Source organism: Lepidochelys olivacea (assembly GCF_965140295.1).
Source record: "Lepidochelys olivacea isolate rLepOli2 genome assembly, chromosome: 26".
Taxonomy (NCBI): domain Eukaryota; kingdom Metazoa; phylum Chordata; order Testudines; family Cheloniidae; genus Lepidochelys; species Lepidochelys olivacea.
In genome coordinates, this window is record NC_140436.1 from 208,279 (window position 1) to 225,765 (window position 17,487).

Genomic DNA, 17,487 nt, shown 5'->3' on the forward strand with positions numbered 1-17,487 from the left:
GTGGGCACTTCTGTACTGTGGCCCACCCCATAGCATGGGTGGGGAGCGGCTGTGACAGGTGCAGGGGTACTTGTGATGCAGCTGGAGAATGAGTGAGTGACCTCTGGCACTGGGGCCATCACCCCTGTGAGACACCAGCCTCAGCCTGGCCTCACTATTAAGAGTGTTCAAGGACAGTGAAATGTCCTGATGGCAGATCGCAGGGTCCCCTTCCCTGGGGGTCCATGTACGGGGTGGCTCGGGGCATCCCCTGCCAGGTACAGTTTAAACAGAAAAGTGCAGACAGGTGTATGTGTGGTCATACCTACCCTTATGTCTGTTATAGTGGTAATACAACCCTTATTTAAATACTATTTTCCTTCTGTGTAGATTTTGTTTTAGGCAGAGGTTCTAAACTTCTACCTAATTATTAAACTTAAACCTGTATGTGGGGGACAGTGTAGATGATCTAATTTTGGTGTTTTAAAATCCTTTGTTACTGACAGATTCTCTAACAGTTACTAGAAAGCAGGGTACGGGAAGGAAGAGCTAGAGGTAATATGTTGACTAACTTGGAACTTATAAAATCTCACCTATAAAAATGGTGATGTTTGCAATAAACTGTTCACAACTCCTTGAATGTCAATGCAAGAGGCAAAAAGTACCATCTGCCTGTGGCAGTCAGAATCCTTTAGTTACTTTGTATTGAAGTCTCAGGTTAAGGCTATGTCTTCACTGCAAAATTAGGTGCGTTTATTGCATCAGGATAGCTGTCATGATATAAAATTGTAATGGAGGTAAGGCACCAGGTAGTTTTTACCTTGATGTAGCTAACTGAGGTCAACCCTATATCTCCCACCTGGGAGTTATGTTGACTAGCTACATCCAGGCAGAAACTACAGTGCTTTATCTCCAGTAGGATTTTACATTGTTAGCTGTCTCAATGTAAAATCCAAACTTTGTTTTTAAGTGAAGACATAGCCTAAATGTTACTTCAGTATTGTTATAAAATGTGCTTCAAAACTTCAGTGATAGATTAGAAGAACTTACAATATTCTTGTATATTTGTGAATATACAAACTGGAATGGGACACTTGTGACTTTCTTTGTGGGTGTGACTATTTTCTCATTTTCTTTCAGATTTAATGTTCCAGTTTTGCTGATGTGAGATTGGAAATCCAAAGCTGAGGTGAGAAGTGCTGAGTTCTTTACAACTTCGTGAAAACCTTGCTCTGGAGCTGTTGATGGATTTATTGAAAGCATGAAGAAATTCCTAACAGAATATATCATTTTTCTACTTTCAGTTTAAAAATATTAATGTTTGAGAAACAGAGTAATTCAGCTCCAAAAACGTGTATGCTATGGTTAACTGGTTCCCATCCTCCAAAAATCTGTTTTCCCACGGTGTGAAACTTATTCAGCATCGGGATAAAGGATAACGACTCTATGGATATACAGAATTCTTCACCATGGTAAAACTCGCTAACCCGCTGTATACGGAGTGGATTTTGGAGGCGATCAAAAAGGTGAAGAAGCAAAAACAGCGCCCTTCAGAGGAGAGGATATGCAATGCAGTGTCTTCATCCCATGGTTTGGACCGTAAAACTGTTCTGGAACAACTAGAATTGAGTGTTAAAGATGGAACTATATTAAAAGTCTCCAACAAAGGTCTCAATTCCTACAAGGATCCTGATAATCCTGGGAGAATAGCACTTCCTAAACCTCGAAACCATGGAAAGTTGGATGGTAAGCCAAACGTGGACTGGAATAAACTGATCAAACGGGCAATTGAGGGCTTGGCAGAGTCCAGTGGTTCATCCTTGAAGAATATTGAACGCTTTTTGAAAGGTCAGAAGGATGTGTCTACATTGTTTGGAGGTAGTGGCACTTCCATTTTTCACCAGCAATTGCGACTGGCTGTCAAGCGTGCTGTTGGCCACGGCAGACTCCTTAAAGATGGACCTTTGTACCAACTCAACACTAAAGCAGCCATCAATGCTGATGGGAAAGAGAGTTGTGAGTCTCTTTCCTGTCTGCCTCCAGTGTCACTCCTTCCTCATGAAAAGGATAAGGTAAGAGCCAAGTATACACCAACATTTCCTTGGAGCTGATGAAACATGGTGATACAGGCTCAAAATTTGAGGTCACTCTCTTTAATATGTAACTGGTAAGTTGAAAATGGGCAGGAGGCTTTGAGAACTCTACAACAAATGAATGGTTCTGTTTCCTCCCAGTTTCTGAGCATGAGCAGAGAAAACCTCATGATTGGTAATTTGTGCCTGCCGCTTGGAAACTGCAAATGACAAATTTCCCTCCCCAGTATTCATGGTGTTGAATCAAAGGGTTGGTTGGAGACTCTCCAGAATACAAGGTTGTGTATGTATGTATATGTTTAACTCCATTTATATCAATAGGAAAAGTAGAGAATTATCCTCACACACTTTCAAATTGGATGGATTTTCAAATTGGATTAAGTTTCATTTAGCTACCAGCCCAATTCACTATTTTGGACCCATTATTTTATTATTTATTTGTATTCTGATACCATCTAGAAGCCCTAATCATCTATCTGAACCCTATTGTGCTAAGTGTTTTTTTAGCGCACATAATGAATGAGGGTTCTTGCCTCAAAGAATTAAGTTTTAGCTTCTGAAAAGTCAACAGTTGGATAGAGCAAATGAGGGAAGAGATAGGGTACAGGGAAGGTAATAGTGGAATGAACACTTCTTATGTATCTTAGTGAAATCAAGTTATTTTTACTGTGTCATACAGAAACTCAGGTATAGACTCATTGTAAAATGAAACACTTATCTTCTGTATTTTAGTGTCTCCTTTTCTGTGCTTATTTTTGGCTTGTTTCTTTCTATTCCTCTCTCTGTATAAGATTTTTGACCTCTCCAACTTCATCATCAAGTTGGCAGAGTGAAATTGACACCCAGTCAGTTTCTTTCTTGCCCCTGTTTTACCACTGGGGATGTTATGTCAATGAGTTTATTTTCAAGTAAAGACAAGAGTTGCCAACAAAGGATCTCTTTGCACTGCAAGTCTCTAATGCCTTCTGCAACAGTGCTGAAAGTGTCTTTGTCCCATCCACACTACTGGCTAAATTATTTTCAACTTTCATGAAAATCTGATGGAGGGGTCTTGTTGCTGACGTCCTTTTGTTACTGATGAGATCTCAATGCCTCTCTAATCAGCTTCATGCTCCAGGCAGGGTTCTTTCCTATGGTCTTAAAAAGCTTTGAGGCCTTGATGGCATTAGGAAGTTTCTTTTCTAAAATTTCCCACTACTGCTACCACTAGTGAAAATCCACCAATGACTGTACAGGTGAGAGCACTATTGTAAACAGAGCACTGTTACTTTCAGCACTGTGGGACGTAGACCTGCACTGAGTAGGATTAGAGAACAGTATACTTAATCCCTGTGGCTTCCTGGAACTCTGTCTACTCTAGTCTAAAATAATGTTCTTACTATTAGTAAAGTCTGGTCTACACAGTTTTTGTACTACTTTAACAATATTGGTTACTAAACCAAAATAGTTATAGCAGTATGGAAATGTGTGTACACAAGCAGTAAAACCAGTAGCAGCTGAACTGATGGTAGTAACAGTGGGAAACCATAGCACATCTTAGTGTCAGCTGTCTGACAGAGAATATCTAGGCTGTGGAGCGGGTTGTGTATTAATACTGTGGCACCAGTATGATCCTTCAGTGGGATTATTCCATGGCAGTGTCTTAAAATGAGGGTGTGTAAATGCGGTGAAGGAATACGGAATACCACAAATCCTGTGTCTTATTTTTTTTGTTCCCCAAGTATATCCCCCAGTAAAACATTAATGAAAATTTCAATAAAGATGATTTAAAATGCCCAACCCCCTCTGGAATAACGAACACATGCACTTCCTTGTAACTGCTCAGATCTGAGATTTCTCCTGTAACCTCTGCACTGGAGCTATGACAGAAAGTTCATCTGGCCATGTACTGAAGAAAACTATAATGACCAATCCTGCTGACTTTAACTATGCTCCTTCTTGAACTCCACAATGTTTCTCTTCAAATACTCTTGGCGTACGCTGCATGACCCATGCTGAGTTTCTAACCTGCTTCACTAGGGTCATTACTGCCAGTTCTAATTGGTCTGCAGGTCATGACATAGTTAAAGCCACAGGCATTTGCGTGATGGGGAGGGATGTACTTGTAATGTGACAAAGGCAGGACATCCAACTTTTTGTAATTTATTTGAATGTTAAAGGTTGAGAAAGATATTCTTTGTTTCTGTTGCCCTTTTGTTTTAATGAATCTGATGTTTATTGTCAGCCCTGGAGACTTTAGTTCCGTTATCCACAGAACAAGTACAGTACGAGTAATGGTAGTACAGTGTTCCCCCTCATAGCCTTTGACTGTGATATAGTGAGATGGCTCAGGTTGAGAAGAGAGCTCAGTCTCTGTATCCAATTCAGGGCATGGATTTGCTGCTGAAACTATCAACAAGGTGGTTAATTACCCAAAGACCATAACTGAGACTATGTCAACGCTGCAATTGAAAACCTAAGGCTGACCACTGTCAGCTGACTTGGACTCAGGCTCTGGGGCCATTTAATTGTGTGTAGATTTTTGGGCTCAGGCTGGAGCCCTGGCTCTCTGGGAATCTGCAGGGGAGCAGGGTCTCAGAGCCCAGGTTCCAACCCGAGCCCGAAAATCTACGCCGCAATTAATGGCTCCATAGCCTGAGCCAGAGTTGAATGACATGGGCCAGCCATGGATGTTTAATTGTAGTGTTATCATACCCTTTGAGTGTGAAGAACTGTCTAGTAGGAATTGACCTGAGACACAATTTATTTCCTTTGTAGACCATGTATGGAATAGCCATTAGTTGGTGGTTACTTTCACTCACTGCTGTTCTGGGCTGGATTTGAACTAGCAATCCAGATGTGAAAGGCTCACTGTATTATAATCAATCCCCTGAACTGTTCATCCTACCTATGTTTTTAGAAGAGTGATAATTGTATAATTTTAACATTTATTTGCAACAGATGAACCTCAATCAGTCTAGAAAAACCATGAATAAAAGAGAGATCATTTGGGTTTCCCCACTGCCACTTTCTCTTAACCTTTCATTGTATTTAAATAACTGTTAAAGGGATGTTGCCAGTTTAAAGAATCATATGGTTCAAATTTAGGATCCTAAAGCAATGTTTAGTTATCTAAATAACGCTAGCCTGACTTTCAGAGATGCTGAGCAAAAAGAGTTTCCTCTGAAGTCAGTAAACACTGCAAGTACTCAGCATCTTTGATGAATGCGCCATACTTATTTAGGTGCTTAAATATGGATTTAGGAGCCAAGTGTGGGCACTTGATGTAGAAAATTTTACCCAGGAATTTTTCAATGAACTTTCTTTGCTACACTATTAATAATGCTTTAAGTTAGAAACAGGACACTTGACAAATTTAATTTATGTCTTTTGCAATTTAGTATGTGCATTTCTCTTAGCTTGAACAATGAAACTGAAAACCAAGTATCAATTGTCTATAACTAGTTTCTAGTCAGTTTCACTTTCAGGTTCTCATGTTAAGTGCACAGTTATGTTTGGGTTGCAAACCCTCCAGGGGAAGGTTTATTTAAAAATGTTTCTATTGACGTGTAAAGAAAACCTCTTTTTGTAAAATATAACTTTTATGCCAAATTTTAGCTGAGTGTCCTTTTAATACCGCATAAGCATTCAAGGCAAGGAAAAATCCAAAACATAAACTTTGGCTTCAGAGATTAATGCAATAGAAACACCCTCCCAACTGCTAAGTCTGAAGTCTCCCAGAAACATTATCTAGATTTTGAAATGGATTTTCGATGCAGAATTCAGCACTGAGGTTTGGTATCATCTGTTTATGATGATAGTTAATCATAGACACCTTAAAGTTCTAAAGTGCTGTGCTTGCCCTCATTTCTGTTCTCTAGTAGGTGGAAAGTATTGTCTTTTTTTGTTATTGTTGTTCACTTCTCTATGCTTTATTCTGTAGCTTCTGTTGGCCCTATTTTCTGTTGGGGTAGGCTTGTACAGTAAATTGGAGAGCAACAGGCTGAAATGTTCTGGGATAATTGGGGTGTGGTTAACATAGCTGTTTTAAGATCGTTTTAGTTTTTACATGATAAGTTTCTGTCCTACCTGCTATTTCTTTACTTCATATATCTGTGCAGCAATACTTTTAGTTCTGTGCTTAACTTCAGGTACAAAAGTTTGCAAGTGTCCGGCAATAAATGTTAATTTCTCATAAGATTACTTGTGTTTGAGCTCTGTGGTTAATTTGACTGAATTGTGAAACGTAAACAGTAATTCATATCTAAGTAAGTTTGCATATATGAAATATGTGTTATGTACTGTGTTTAATGCTGGGAAATTTCCTAGAGCTTTTGTGAGATTCTGGATATTTGTAGAGGGAATTGCAGTATTTCAAAAGAAAGTCTTCCCTGGGTATTGAAAATCTCAAAATAAGCAACTTTGCATCAAAAAGCAGGGATTTCTAATTTTTCTTGCCAAGGGACTGCATTGTATTCTAAGCACCTGTTAAATCTGCACATCTGACCACAGGTTTCTGGTTTAAAGGCTCTTCATCAACTGATAACATTTGTCACAGGAGAACTCATAATTAACTACTTCTAGTGTGGTAGCTCCTGCAGGCCCCAGACTCCCTGTGCTAGGCACTGTAAAAACACATAATAAATACAGTCACTGCTCCAAAAAGCTTACAATTTAAGTATAGAACAGGTGGTTACAACAAACATGGGGGGAAGCACAAGATAACAGTAAGATTGTTCTAATCTGTATGATAAGCATCCTTCACAGCACACTAGCTACCTAGTCATAGCTAAAAGAAAAGGAGGACTTGTGGCACCTTAGAGACTAACCAATTTATTTGAGCATAAGCTTTCGTGAGCTACGGCTCACTTCATCGGATGCATTCAGTGGAAAATACAAAGTGGGGAGATTTATATACACAGAGAACATGAAACAATGGGCTTTCTCATACACACTGTAAGGAGAGTGATCAGTTAAGATGAGCCAGCTCTCCTGCTGGTATTAGCTCATCTTACGTGATCCCTCTCCTTACAGTGTGTATGATAACACCCATTGTTTCATGTTCTCTGTGTATATAAATCTCCCCGCTGTATTTTCCACTGAATGCATCCGATGAGAGCTGTAGCTCACGGAAGCTTATACTCAAATAAATTGGTTAGTCTCTAAGGTGCCACAAGTACTCCTTTTCTTTTTGCAAATACAGAGTAACGCGGCTGCTACTCTGAAACTAGTCATAGCTGAGTTTTTGACTCTATTCTATCCTAGCAACAGTAGGAGCAAAACACTACATCCATAGTTCCAAGATCTCAAAACGTATAGCGTATATACTATCATGATTGAGCCTGACAGAAGGTGAAGCCTAGGCCGCTGTGAGGGTTGTTTGGCACAATCTGTAAGTTGCCTAGTGTGTGATTGAGGGATTTGGGAGCAAGGACAGAGGTTGAACTAGTGCAGTGGTTTTCTCCCTTTTTTCATTTGCAGTCCCTTAAACAACCTGTGAGAAGCTCAAGTATATTGCATTACTTTATTAATGCAGTGTTAAGGTTGCATAGTTTAAAAGAAGTCAAATGCAGAAGATAATCTTATTACAGCAACTATAAGTTGGCCACATAGCAGATGTTGCATATTTTATTGTATTTACTAAACAACAGAAATGTTTAACAAGCAACAGGAATAAAATTTACTCATCTCATATGCAACAAGTCAGTTATTTTTGCTGTACGACCTTGATTTTAATGTAACTTTAAGATTCCATCAATGTAGTTTTTTTTCATTAATAAGATACAATATTCTACCCTAATGGTGCTAAAGGTTGCAGTACAATTATATGTGGTGCTGTGGACTGTTACTTTAAGTCTGTTTATGATACAGTAGATGTTATCCCTGTTTTATAGACAGGTGAACTGATGCCCAGGGTTACACTGCACATTAGTGGCAAAGTTCTTATAGAACCCCAAAGTCCTGATTCCCGAAATTCAGGATTCTCCAAAAGTCATAAAGAAATTGCAGGCTGGCTTATTTTTAACCAGCATTGCTATTTGACTTGACCGAATAATGTTTTCGTAGTTAACTTTTATTTTGTCCTGATGAATGATATTGCTTAGCGGAGAGACTGTCCCTGTCCTGGTGGCCTGTTTTCAGGAATTAAACTGTACTATGGAATCACAGAATCATAGAAATGTAAGGGTGGAAGGGACCCTGAGAAGTCATCAAGTCTAGCCTCCTGTGCTATTGCAGGACCAAGTAAACCTGGACTATTCCTGACAGTATTGTCCAGTTGTCTTATACGGTAGTTAGAAAGTTTTGTCTTATAGTTAGAAAGGTCTGACCCAGTATGGCCGTTCTTATGTTCTTCTGAGTAGTTAGAATGTAAGAATGGCCATACTGGGTCAGACCAACAGTCCATCTAGCACAGTATCCTGTTTTCCAACAGTGGCCACTGCTAGATGCTTCAAAGGGAATGAACAGAATAGGACAATTCTCAAGTGATTCATCCCGTCTTCCAGTCCTAGCATCTGGCAGTCATAGGCTTAGGGACACCCAGAGCATGCAGTTGCGTCCCTGACCATCTTGACTAATAGCCATTGATGGACCTATCCTCAATGAACTTATCTAAATCTTTTTTGAGCCCAGTTATAGTTCTGACCTTTCACAACATCTCCTGGCAACGTGTTCCACAGGTTGACTGTGCATTGTGTAAAGAGGTACTTCCCTTCGTTTGTCTTAAACCTGCTGCATGTTGTTTTCATTTGGCAACTTCTGGTTCTTGTGTTATGTGAAGGGGTGGATAGCACTTCCTTATTCACTTTCTCCACACCATTCATGATTTTATAGACCTCTATCGTATCCCACCTTAGTCGTGTGTTTTCCAAGCTGAACAGTCCCAGTCTTTTTAATCTCTCCTCATACGGAAGCTGTTCCATACCCTTAATAATTTTTGTTGCCCTTCTCTGTACCTTTTCCATTTCTAATGTATGTTTTTGAGATGGGACGACCAGAACTGCACACAGTATTCAAAGTGTGGGTGTACCATGGATTAATATAGTGACATTATGATATTTACTGTCTTATTATCTACCCCTTTCCTAATGGTTGCTAACATTGCATTAGCATTTTTGACTGCCACTGCACATTGAGCAGATGTTTGCAGAGACCTATCCACAATGACTCCAAGATCTTTCTTGAGTGGTAACAGCTAATTTAGACCCCATCATTTTGTATGTATAGTTGAGATTATGGTTTCCAGTATGTATTACTTTGCATTTATCAACATATTGGTGAGGAAGCTGGGCATTTCCGGCATGAATGAGAATGGGACAGTCTTTTTAAAATCACCTGGAAGGACCTGTACCGCTTGTGATTCCCATTTCTACTTTCCCATTTGATTCCCATTTCTACTTTCCATGGAATTTTTATTATGTCAGTTAAAAGTAGAGAGGGTTGTGTTATTCTGAAAATATTTAAACACTATCCTGTAGGAGATGTTCCTATAATCACAGAACTATGCACAAGCAATTCTGGTGCTGAACAGTAGGAGAGTTTCTATCATTGAATAGTGTCATGGGAGAAGTGTTTACTTTAGTGCAGTAATAATCTATTTGCCATAAGGAGCATATCTGATATGGCTGTGCAAAATTAGTAAGCAAACTAGCTGCTATTTGTATCCGTCTATATTTATTGCACTATAGGTTTGTCACTTGTATTGGAGAATATAATGGACACAACATCCTTAAGGTCTTGTTCTTGTGGGGCTCTCCTGCTCCGTCGCAAAAAACACAGAGGCAGCTCTAGGCCAGGATTGTCAAAGTTAAAGCTAAACTTCATTTATCCAAGAAGAAAACTCACTTGTCAAAGGCAGATATGCGTTGTGGATGGTCTGGGGAGGAGGGGGCTTTATTCACATGCTGGAGACTGTGCACAAAGGATCTGCAGCAGCTACAGTGATGTAATTAGACTCAGAGTCTAGTTGTGCTGGCATTGGCTCCCAGCTGGAGCAGGATTAGGATTTGCTCTGTTCCAGCTTGTTCCTTGGAAAGGGGAGACTGTTCTCCTCTGACAGGAAAGTCATGGCTTCTAACAGATGGCCTCCATCTGCACTTTGTTTAACTCTGGAAACCCAAGTGTCATAAAATTACTGTAAACTTGATTTGCTTGATTTTAATGAACAAGTGAAGTAGTTTCTAATAACAAAGGTGTCAGAAATGGATTCCGTATTTGGGTTTCCTTGATAGTAACAGGAGACAATGCACTATGAGGGCAGCACAGTCTGTGTGGGACTTTGTCAAAGGGCGTGGCTGACTCTGGAATATTGGTGCTAAAAAAAAATCCAAAAGTTGGTGAGCCTATGCAAAGACATTGGAGTGTTGTGGTGATAGAGTTGTCTCAGCTGTGCACGTTAGAAAAATTGGGTTCTAAACAGCATATTTGGACACAATTTCAATAGGAGTTGAATACAGGATACCGACCTTTAATGAAATGAAATTGGCCCAGCATGTTGGCTGGAACCCTAGTGTTTGTACTTTCTATGCAGCAGACTGTTGGCGGATGTGGAATGGCACATCCCTGAAGTGCAGTTAATAAAGGAACCTTATTTATCACAGAGAGCTTTAAAATATGGACAGACTGGGAGGGTGGATGCTGGAGTACGTTGCTAAGTACACAAGAGCTTGATTCTGGTGTTAAAGCTGTTATGTAAGGAGAACAAACAGCACTGAGAATGACAGCAGGTCACCAACTCGCCTCCAGGTTCCTGGCTAAGTTGATGCACTGCTTTCGTTTTTCCACTCCCTGAATGTCACTGCTGTGGTTGAAATGAGCTAGTTAAGAATGGTTTAAACTTTGGATAAAATAATTGCCTATTAGCCAAAGGAAAATTCTGAATTCTTATTAAAAAAGAAATACTTGATATGCTAGCAATAGAAAATATGGCAATACAAATCCTGTGTGTGACAGAATTCCTTTGACCTCTGCTCTCTCTGCAGAGAAGGTAGGTCGGTGTGTATTGCTGTTTGCATTTCCAAAGGATCATGAACTAAATTTGACCTAGAGAGCTGTTATAAGTAGTGTTAATCTCCATTCTGTTTTACTTAGCAGCTTTGTCCCTTTATTTTCCAAATCTGAGGACTACAGTGAGAATCCTTATCCCCTAAGGGATCTTGGAGGATATGTGAATACCTTTCTGTGGAGCAGATGCCAGTTCTGCTGCCCACATCAGGTGGGATACTGTAGGAATGGTGTTAGTTTAAAGCCTGTTCATTATCCAGAGATCCGCAGTATTTATCCGTAATACAGTAAAACCTGTAGACTGCTTAAGAAGTTTTGCCATAGTAGTGTAGGCAGTGTTAGATGTGTACCACACATGCTGGAATTCTTCTGAATCACCTATGCTTTCTTAATTGTGCATACTCCCTTATCAGTTCAGCACATTTTTAAGAATTAATTGGGCAGAACAAATTCCATATCTCACTGTACTGCTATGTACACAGAGTATTGTTACTTAAATGTGGGACTGGGAGTTCGGATTCTCCTGGCTTGTTAGTTCCTTTACTGGGCCCTGGGCAATTTAATCCACCACTTTGTTTACTTACCTATAAAATGGATATTGCCGAAATTACAGGGGTTCTGCGAATCGTAGAAAGGGTCACCCATTCTGACTCCTTGCCCTTGCTTTCTAGTGTTTGGTCCAGTCTGGTTTTAGAAGTCTCAACTCTTTTGCACAGCACCTCCAGTTGAGGGGTTGTGAACTTGTTTGTTGTGGGATTTTTTTCTTTTTTTAAGATTTTTTTAAAGAATGGATTGTCAGCCATGTGGATTCTTAAAATCTTCAAGGCTTCCTCCTAAGTGTTTAACGTTGGTGGGCTTTGAATGAGGGCTTGTGTCTGCCAACTTATATGATTGGAGTGAACTCCCTGGGAGAGTGTATGAAAGAAAAAGAGGGAATATTACTCCTAAATGGTCTGTGTAAGCTTCAGGATGTGATGACCATTAATATACATACAAAAGAGAGATAGTGGTATCTGGGTTATCTTCGTCTACATAGAGAAAAATAGAAAGATATTTCTTGTATTATATTTGGATGTGTTACAATATTGTATATTCTCTTAATTGTCCATCAGTAAAACTGTGGTGACTAGCTTACCTCTCAGTCAGCAAGGACGTTTCGTCTGCCTGTAAGGCAAACAGGATACCTGTGCATATCCAGTCTATCAGCAGCAAATATGTTTGCTGGTGGTGGAGGGGATCTTTTTGTATGTGTCAGGGCTTTTTCTGTGCTCTGGAGGACTGATCTATATGCTTGTCCAGTCAGTACATGGGATAGGGAAGGAGAGTGAGTCTGAAGGCTTTGTGCTGTGTTGAACATATTCATGAAGACTATGGCTCAAGGACATGAGACTTGGTTAAATCTTGCTGTGAAGGGACGCCTGAGAAAGCTGTTTATAGTGGCTTTTGGTAGAGAAGGGGTATATGTAGAGTTAGTTCTTTGCATTGCATAATTAGGTAAATAGAGCTTAACTGTAGTTGTGAGGCTGGATCACATAGTTTCACGAAAGCTTATGCTCAAATAAATTTGTTAGTCTCTAAGGTGCCACAAGTACTCCTTTTCTTTTTGCGGATACAGACTAACACGGCTGCTACTCTGAAACCCATAATTTCACCTGTGTGGTAGGGCTGAGTAAATTGGAAATAGAATTCTTAAGTTCAAATTTTTCACCAGACAGTGAATTCTAATGTCTTTTTAATCCCTTTATAACCACTCTGTCTTCGTCAGGCAGTGTTTTTATGTAGGGCGCTGTATCATATTGGATGCTCCTGTGTTAATGGCAGTTCAGATTCAGACTCTGATCAAGGTGTTGTTTCTTACCTGTGACAGGAATGACTAATCATGGCCTGAAGCTGTAATAGTACCCAAAGCTAGAAAGAGTCACTTTGATTGTGGAAATTATTTGCGTAATGACCAGAAGAAACCTTGTTATTGTTAGAAACGATAAAAAGACATTTATTTACTGGTGTTCAGCAGGGGTTGGGATTTTGAACCAACATAATGCTGGTGGTTTGGTTGATATATTTCTCTGCCATGGCTGTATAAAGCTATGGCCTCTTGGAGAAAAATCTCACTAGCTGAAAAGGAGTGTTATGACCAGCTACAATTTTCAGACTCCTCACGCGTAAAGATGACACCATAGCTTTCGTGAAAAATTGGGGAAGTACCTGCAACAAGAGCAAGGCAGGGGATATTTGCAGAATGCTGCTTTGGGTAGAGAAAAACTTCATATTATTATCAGTAACTAGTATTAAGAGTCCTGAATCAAAGGGCCAGATATGATCTGCATGCAGATTGGGGAATTGGAACCCAACTCCATACTTCATTGGCTGATAACTTGGAGATGGAGACTTCTTCCAGGTGAATCAGACCTCTGCAAACAAAGTCCCCGACTCTCAGAATTGAATCAAGGACATGTTGGTTTTGGGAGAAGTTACACTCACGTGAGCCTGGGATTTTCTCCTCCTGTTAGGCATACTATCTACAAGATTGTCAGCATTTGAGCTGATGTTCTAATGGTTCTGGAATGGTTCAGGAGATGTATCCAGAGCTATATAGTGCTGATGGTAATTCGGGAGTCTCAGTCATATGAGACAAAGGCCCATTATCAACAAGCACTCCAAGCGCCCCTGCCGCATGTCATGGGTTTAGAATTGGTGTGTTTCAAAGGTGAATTACAAATGAAAAAACATTTTCTATTTACTTAGATATCTATATTGTCCCCATCATGCTATAAAGTTCCTTTGTGATGACTTACTAATAAATTTTTAATTGCAAAATAAAAATTTGTTTCTCTTTGTTATACGTTTGAAATTTCATCCCCTGACTAACATTTCTGCCGTTTTTTCAGTTGGCCTTTCACATGATGACGTAGCTGCCATGAGTTCAGCCTTGATGTGCCATGCTAAAATATGAGCAATTATTTTCCCTATCTCACCCCAGCCCCACAAATATGGCACTCTTTCAGATGTCCCCTCCAGTGTGACATAAGCCCCCCTTCATAAAAACAAAAAGAGCAGGTATTTGTATTGTTTTTCCTTTTAGCTTCACATGCCTCTTACATTTACATTATGAGAAGGGATAAATTAAAAGAGCTTGTGTGACCATTATTTTATATTTCTATTGCCATCTCTCCTTTTTCTTGTCTGTAATCCCTGTCCTCACTTCCTGCCTCTAAATTATTTTCGTTGTCCTTCTTTGGACCCCAGCTTTTTCAGGTGTAGTTCTTGAGATGAGGTGACCAAACTTGACCACTGTATTTAAGGTCAGGATGTATTGTCTATTTGTATAATGCCATAAAGACAAATGTTGTATTTTCTTAATCTTCTTAGTAGTGCGGTGTAATAATTCGGCCTCCATGAGAATGTCTGCACTTCAGCTGGGAGAGTGCTTCCTAGGCCAGACATGCATGCGGTAACTCTGCTCACGTTAGTGTACGAAAAGTAGCAGCACAGACATTGTGGCAGGGGCTAGCCACCTGAATACAAGCCTGCCCAACACCCTAGGACCCTAGATCTATGCTCAGGTGGCTAGGCTGTGTCATCGCTAGGGCTCTATCAAATTCCGGCCATGAAAAACATGTCACGGACCGTGATATCTGGTCTCTTCCCATGAAATCTGGTCTTTTGTGTGCTTTTACCCTATACTATACAGACTTCATGGGGGAGACCAGCGTTTCTCAAAGTGGGGGTCCTGATCCAAAAGGAAGTTGCAGGGGGGTAGCAGTATTGCCAGCCTTACTTCTCCGCTGCCTGCAGAGCTGAGTGTTCGGAGAGCAGCGGCTGTTGGCCGGGCACCCAGCTCTGAAGGAGGCACCCGCAGCAGCAGCGCAGAACTAAGAGTGGCAATACCATACCGTGCCACCCTTACTTCTGCTCTGCTGCCTTCAGAGCTGGCCCGCCAGAGAGTGGCGGCTTCTGACTGAGGGCCAAGCTCTGGAGGCAGCAGCACAGAGGTAAGGGTGGCACGGTCTGGTATTGCCACCCTTACTGCTGCGCTGCTGCTGGCACTGGCTCTGCCACTACTCTCTAGGTGCCCAGCTCTGAAGGCAGAGCCACCGCCAACAGCGGCGCAGAAGTAAGGATAGCAGTACTGCAACCCACCCCCCCATAACCTTGTGGACCCCCCCCAACTACTTTTTGGGTCAGGACCCCTACAATTACAACACCGTGAAATTTCAGATTTAAATAGCTGAAATCATGAATTTACGAATTAAAAAATCCTATGACCATGAAATAGACCCAAATGGACCGTGAATTTTGTAGGGCCATAGTCATTGCCCAAATATGGACCCACAGGGTTGGGCAGGCTTGTATCCGGGTGGCTAACCCATGGCTCTGCATCCACGCGGCTGTGTTTAACATGCTAGCTTGAGCAAAGCTGTATGTCTCTCTCATGAAGAGCCAAATCACTTTGCTTTTGGGCAGCAGTCTATCAAACGTGACTCACTTCAGTGAATCTCTTCTAAGGAAAATGCCCACCAACATGCAGGTACACAGAGGAATGGATTATTGCAGTGGAGCTTTCCTTCAAATACTTTCTAAAAATAAACTGCTGAGGCTATTTCCTTGGGCACAAAAATGTATTTTAAGTAGTTTCTGGTGTTTTCAATTCATGCTGCCTTATGATTGCCCCTTGATCATCTTGTTTGCAGAGAGCAGCAGGAATTGTGATTTGTTGGCACTCAGTGAGAGGAGGAGTGGTGGCTGATTCTGCAGTTCCTAAACCTGCACCCAACTGTGGTCCAAAGCAGTCTTATAAAATGACCTTTGCCTACTAGCCCTGTAGGGCTTTTCAGCCACAGTTCTCAGAGCTGTTTACAAGGGAAGGTAAATATCATTAGTTTCATTTTACAGAGGAGGAAACTGGGGGCACAGAGGTGAAGTGATTTTGCCAAGATTGATAAGGCTGGGAATAGATTCCCAGGTCTCTTGGCTCCCTAATCCATTGTCCTGCCCACAGGACCATGGTTTCTTCCATTCCAAATAATTTTCTTCACAGGATACGGGTGTTACTTCTCTGGTTCCAGACTTTCCCCTCTTCTTGCAGTTGCTGTCACATGAAGCAGATATTGGATCAATTTGAGCAGCAAGTACCTTTTGAAATAGCATTGAGTATTTTGAACCAGAATAAATGGGTTGTGGCTTAGTCCTATCTGGTAAATGTAATACGCTATAGCTGTGGCAGTTCTCTTAATAGTCACTGTGTGGTAGGTTATACATTCCCTTACAAGAGCAACTCAAACACCTAAGTGTATGTTTGTACAATGTGATTTTAATTCTGTGCCTGCAACGTTTCAGTACTTCTATTTCCTAGCTCCATGACTATGTAGGTCCTTCTTCCCCAAAGCAGGATTGTGTACTAAACCTTCTGGTGTATGTGGACATATATGCAGTAGAGGTGGTGCTGATATCTGATGAGCATCTGACAGCACTGAAATGTCTGTAGGAAGCGGAGCACATTCAAGTTGTTGACAATGACTTGCACTGATTCTATGGGTCACTGGTGTAACCCAGGAGGTTTTTCTGTGGGGTTATAGGATAGATTTTTTTCCTCCATGAATTATGTGAGTTGCAAAATTGAGCCACTAGCAGAATGCAATGTTTTTGTAGCTGTATTGGTCCCAGGATATTAGAGAAGCAAGGTTGGGAGGTAACACCTTTTACTGGAACAACTTCTGTTGGTGAGAGGGACAAGCTTTCGAGCTTACACGGAGCTCTTCTTCAGGTCTGGAGAAGAGCTCTCTGTGTAAGCTCGAAAGCTTGTCTCTCTCACCAACAGAAGTTGTTCCGATAAAAGATCTTACCTTGCCCACCTTGTCTCACTGGCTGAAAACAGTCTTTTTAATTAAAGGCTTTTTTCCTTTCCATAGGCAGTTCTCTTCCTGCAGATGTTTCTAGGAGGGGGTGCAGTCTCTGAATCTGTACAGCACATTGGTTTTCTAAACATCCTTTGTATAGTAACAGCATGTGCTGAGAGGTTGGCAGCCTATAAAACACTGTCACTCTCTCTCGCTCTGCCTCCCTCCCTCTCTGGATCTGATGACATTACACAGATAGATGTGCTTGCAAGAAAAACAGCAGAAGGAGTTTTGAATGTCTGCCAAAAATCTGCAGCATGAAGCTAAGCTGGCTGCTTCTCATCTTGTTTTCCCGGATCTCTTATTGTGTGCATGTATTCTTCACTTGCCAGGATTTTCTTTGCTGAGCAAACAGACCAGCAATGAGATCTCTCCATCCTTACAATTATGTTTTCTCTGATACAGGGATACTCTCCCGAGGCTCCCATCTCCATTCAGCCTTATTATAATTATCTTAATAATATTAAAAATGTTTTATAGGGTGGGATATTAAATACAAAAATTGGAGCTGATTGGACATGTAAAAGTGTTTGCTT

At 40.8% G+C, this 17,487-nt stretch overlaps 1 protein-coding gene across 1 annotated transcript in view; it reads left to right on the plus strand.

The window, feature by feature from the left end:
• Positions 1 to 17,487, plus strand: part of KAT6A (lysine acetyltransferase 6A) — an 80,159-nt gene that overhangs the window by 561 nt on the left and 62,111 nt on the right. The window contains exon 2 of the mRNA XM_084614930.1: positions 1,120 to 2,051. Coding sequence (XP_084471056.1) covers positions 1,449 to 2,051 — 603 coding nt within the window. The 5' untranslated portion in view covers positions 1,120 to 1,448. The remainder of the gene's footprint in view (positions 1 to 1,119; positions 2,052 to 17,487) is intronic.